The 5000-nt window shown below is 34.9% G+C and overlaps 2 protein-coding genes across 4 annotated transcripts in view; one reads left to right on the top strand and one right to left on the bottom strand.

The window, feature by feature from the left end:
* LOC132142165 (slit homolog 2 protein-like) overlaps positions 1–903 on the top strand; it is a 77835-nt gene extending 76932 nt beyond the window's left edge. For 2 of the 3 annotated variants that reach the window (XM_059551817.1, XM_059551816.1), the window contains 2 exons: positions 1–818; positions 855–903. The exon at positions 1–818 is cut by the window's left edge and continues 105 nt beyond it. In XM_059551817.1, coding sequence (XP_059407800.1) covers positions 1–140 — 140 coding nt within the window. In that variant the 3' untranslated portion in view covers positions 141–818; positions 855–903. Of the gene's footprint in view, positions 819–854 lie in introns of those variants that run through there. The other variant, XM_059551818.1, reaches the window with a different exon arrangement.
* Positions 904–4329: 3426 nt separating this feature from the next.
* Positions 4330–5000, bottom strand: part of LOC132142168 (lipopolysaccharide-responsive and beige-like anchor protein) — a 204301-nt gene continuing 203630 nt past the window's right edge. Inside the window, exon 56 of the mRNA XM_059551824.1 lies at positions 4330–4608. Within this exon, the coding sequence (XP_059407807.1) occupies positions 4518–4608 (91 nt within the window). The 3' untranslated portion in view covers positions 4330–4517. The remainder of the gene's footprint in view (positions 4609–5000) is intronic.

Below are 5000 nucleotides of genomic sequence, written 5' to 3'. Positions count from 1 at the left end.
CCTGCGGGGACGGGACGTCCTGCTGCGCCCCCCTCCGCAGCAAACGCAGGAAATACACCTTCCAATGCACAGACGGATCCTCTTTTGTCCAGGAGGTGGAAAAGATCGTCAAGTGTGGCTGCACAAAATGTCCATCCTAGAAGCGAAAAAGAAGAAATGCATCCTCACACCCCGCATCTTTCATTTGACCTTTTTTCTCAGTGTTGGACTAATGTTTTTCCTTCAGAGGAGGATAATGGATTACTGTATGATAAAGAACAAACCTATTTTTTATTATGAAGCGGTGGAAAAAAAGACAAAAAATAGATTTTAGAGGTTTTTTTGTTGTTGTTTGCCATCATTTTAGGTACTGTGACATTTTTTGTTTTTGGCAAACACACCCCGTTGACACATTTCCCTTTTTTTTGTGTCATTCTTTTATGTGGTTTTCTGGACTGCCTCAAATCATTTCACCTGGACTTTGTGAAGGTGAGATAAAGTATCACTATTGAGACGACAAGGGGTTTCGTCTCTTCTACTTCCTCACAGTGTACCACACAAACACACACACTGTCAGAGCTGCTCCTGTTCTCACACACACACACACACACACACACACGTTTGTTTTTGTGTAAAGTGTGTTCATCCCATAGGTGTAATGGTTTTTATACTGTACAAACTGTATATTCTATGGCCCTACACCAACCCTACACCTAACCCTAACCCTCACAGGAAACTTTCTGCATTTTTACTTTCTCAAAAAAACTCATTCTGTATGATTTATAAGCGTTTTGAAAAATGGGGACATGGGTTATGTCCTCATAAGTCACCCTCTCCTTGTAATACCTGTGTCATACCCATGTCATTATACAGAGATGTGTCCTGATATGACACAAAAACAAGAGCACACACACACACACACACGTCTCACTAAATGAACACATGAGCTCTTCCAGCATGCACACACACACTCTTCTGATCCACATTATAAACCATGTGTATTTATTGTATCAAAAATAATGTCACATTACTTATACTCGCTATAGCCCTTCGTTTCCCTGGAGTTACAGTTCGAATTTCTTAATATATATTAATTTATATTCGTCCTTTTGCCAATTTAAATCACTCATAGCTTACAGAGTAGAATAACTAACGTCGTGTCTCCTTCATTCGGTTGCTTTGACCAGTGGGACTGTTGTATTTACCATTAAAATAAAAAATACTTGGTGTTATGAATCTTCAAATGTGAAGTGGAAACATTGTATATTTTTGTCGAATCTCCTAAAAATTTGTATGGTGACACAGATGTGCTTTATATTAGAGTTTAAACGTATAGTTAAAATCTCCCCATGTATTTTCTGTATAGAGCACATGCCATAGTTAAAAAAAAATAACCGTAGAGTCCATAGCGGTCAATAAACCTCTTTTTAAAATCCCCTCCTTGCAAATCCTTTTTAATGATACATATAGAAAGAAAAACTGTGACTTTTTTTTCTAAATGATACTACTTTGTTACCACTCTGTTTCCCATGTTAACATGTTGCTGCTAAATTGGTATTGTAGACTTTGGATGATGATGCTGATGTTTATTGTAAAGGATGTTGCTCATTCATTGAGCAAATTGTTTTACTGATCAGTGAATAAAGATGTCCCTTCCCTGTACAAGGGTTGTTCCTCTCTATGTAATGCCAAAATCACACACACAATCCCGCTTCTGTCTAAAGAGAGATATATATATATATATATATATATATATATATAATGTATGTGTTGTGTGTGCACATGCCTGCTTTAGATTAATAAAATAAATGCGTGCCACATTTATAAGATATATGACGCCATCTAGTGTTGTGGCGTCATACTTTCACACAAAAATGTATTTTTAATGTTGCTAGCAGGTGTTGACATAGTTCCCTCTTTAGGTTGCTTTTCTTGCTGCTGCTGATGTTATTTGGCATCCCATAAACAGTAGAGACTGAACCTCCATCAAAACAACTTTTGCAACTGCACAAAGTGTCTCTAAATTACAGCTCACGAAAGATCAGTCCAATTAAAAAAACAGGACTGAGACATTATATAATGTGCATATAATATGTGCTAATTTGCATTGTCTGAGTCATTGTGAACTCAAGATTTTCCCGGATTCAAATTCTAATTAGTCTTTTATAGTCATTAATTGCATTGCATTATTTACATACAAATCTGCCAGACTGGAATATAAATTCTTTATATGCTTTATTTTATTTGGGAGAAATCACTTTGGCACTAATATCAGAAACTTTCAAAGCTCTAAACACTAAACTTACAACCAGTGATGCAACAAAAAGCACTTTTTTTTTCGTTTCAAAATGCATTTTTTAAATTTTTTTTACAAACTTCATTTGTTCAGTGAACCTGTTTACCGGATCAAAAATGATACAACATTATGATCTTATGTTCTACAAAAATCCAAAAGCCAGTGTCAAAGTCCTAATGGTTATTTAACACTTTGGTGTCGGTCATTTTCATAAAAAAATAAAATAAAATTTGTGTATAAGCTACAAGTCCTTCACGATGCATAAAAAAAAGTGTACAGCAATGAAGGGGTGTCACTCTAAAACAGGGGTCAAACTGGGTCCTGCAGAGTTTAGCACCTTCCTGGAAGTTTCTAGTATTCCTAGAAAGAGCTTGATTGGCTGCTTCAGGTGTGTTTGATTACGGCTGGAGCTGAATGTTTGGTGACCCCTGCTCTAAAATATCAAAAGTGCAAGATAGACACACTCTGAATAATTTTGTCTTATGATCTCGTCTCATTCATGTTTTAGTACATTAAAGATAATGAGCTGTTCATTTGCTTTCTAGTTGAAAAATTTAGTGATTCCCAGCCCCACCTTTTTTCCTGGAGCTCTCCAACTCTGCAGATTTTTATGGAAGCATATGGGTAGCAATATTCAATTTGGGATGTAATATGCAAAATGACAATGCATTTCTGTATTTACATTTTCCAATACATTTGTGCAACGTTTGGTGCAAAATGAAAATGAAATTACATAATTTTCATTTGCCATTTCATACACCAGTTTTAATATGTAAAATGAATACTAATTGTAACGCTTGCAATGCATTTTCAATGTGCACACTGAATTTTGCTACATTCATTGCGGGACACTGAATGAAAATGCAATCGTAAGTGTCTTGACTGTGAGTGTTAATGCATTTAAGAAAAATAGCATTTAAATGATAATTTTGCCACAGTTTTTGCTTGAACATGTTATACATATATACATATAACATATGTTACATATACATATAACAAACGGACAAAAAATGACTAAAATGTTAAGTTTAAAATGAAAACCCTCATTCAAAATAATAATTTACTTCAATAGTAATAACACTGATTCACACTTCTTAGATCCCTCGGATCTTCATGTCTTCACAAAAAAAAAAAAAAAAAAAGATATGAAACTTTTATTGGTACAAAATGCCATTTTATTGTTTAAGAGTTCACACACGTCATACGACGTTCATTTCAATCTGATAGCTGAGATATAACAAGGAAAAAAAACATAATAAACCAAACCAACCAAACCAAAGGAATCAGCGTTTGTCAATGTCAGAATCACACCACAGTTGACTCAAACCAAGAAATAAACGTTTCTTAGTAATTTGACAGAGCCCTGCTTGCCCTGAGTGAGATCTATAGGGTTATAGTTTGAGCCCGATGTATTATGAACCACATATTGTGAAATATTGGTCTCAACTTAGATTGCTAACAAATGAACATGACGCTCTACCCTCGCTCATGTCTGCATACACTAAGAGTAAAAGCACTGGTGAAATGTCAAAAAGACTTATTTGATGACACTTGAAATGGACATTCATATTTTTTGTTATCACTTGCATCTCCTCAAAAGGAAAAGAGATAAAATGGTTACGTTCTGGAACACGTAATAGATGAAGAACAGACACACACACAAAAAAAGAGAGAAAAACAGACTTCTTACCAACCATGAAGATAATTAACAATTTCTAAATGACTTTTCCTTCATATGCAGACTCCGTCCCTTCAGTTTCTAAAGTGACATCATTACATGATCACACAAGAAAAAAACTTCAGATTTATTTCATTTGAAGCCACTTTTCCATTCATAAAGCGAGCTGATGCATCTGCAGACAGCTGTCTATTTAATCTATGAATATAATTGAATGGTTGCATTTAGCTGATTAGCTATTAAACTACAAAACGGGACGCTTAGAGGCACCCTGTCAAAATAATCACTGCAAAAGAGAAGAAAACAATGATAAAACACTCACCCTCCCTGTTACACAGACGCTGTACACAAATACAGTCGTGTAGCTATCGTCTTGTTCACAAGAGCTAAAAATAGATTTATTCTCTCTCCAAATATTAGGCATATAACCGCTCCCCTAAGATTTATATAGTAAGAAATTCAACAAGATCTACAAAATATAGCAATGCCCTTTTTATAAAACAGTTCTGCTTCTTTAAATATTTCGCATACATTCATGACTCTTGGTAGTGCTGTGTGACGGGGTCAGTATCTAGTTTGGTATTCGTGGTGCCATCTGTTGAAGTCATTGTAGAAGAGAACAATGCTCCCAGACGCCATCCCAGTGATGATGCATCTGCACAGAGACAAACATTACACACCGCTTAGGACACATTTATGCCTATTCCTTAACTCCGTTTTTTTCTCTAGATAGAAATCTTTTGTAACAATAAACACTACCACTCAAAAGTTTAAAAAAAAAAAATGATTTTTTTTCAGCAAGGATGTGCTAAATGTATAAAAACTGATAGTAAAGACTTGTTTGGAATTGTTATTTTGAATAAACACTGTTCTTTTCCAAAAATGATTAAGCAGCTAAAACAAGTTTCTAACAAATCATCATATTTTCATGTGACGCTGAAGACTGGAGGAATGATGCTGAAAATACAGCTGCACATCACAGAAATAAATTACACTTTCACATAGATTCACATAGAAAACTGTTATTTTAAATCATAATAATATTTC

The sequence above is a fragment of the Carassius carassius genome, chromosome 6, assembly GCF_963082965.1.
Source record: "Carassius carassius chromosome 6, fCarCar2.1, whole genome shotgun sequence".
Taxonomy (NCBI): domain Eukaryota; kingdom Metazoa; phylum Chordata; class Actinopteri; order Cypriniformes; family Cyprinidae; genus Carassius; species Carassius carassius.
This window is presented reverse-complemented; position numbering and strand designations above follow the sequence as displayed.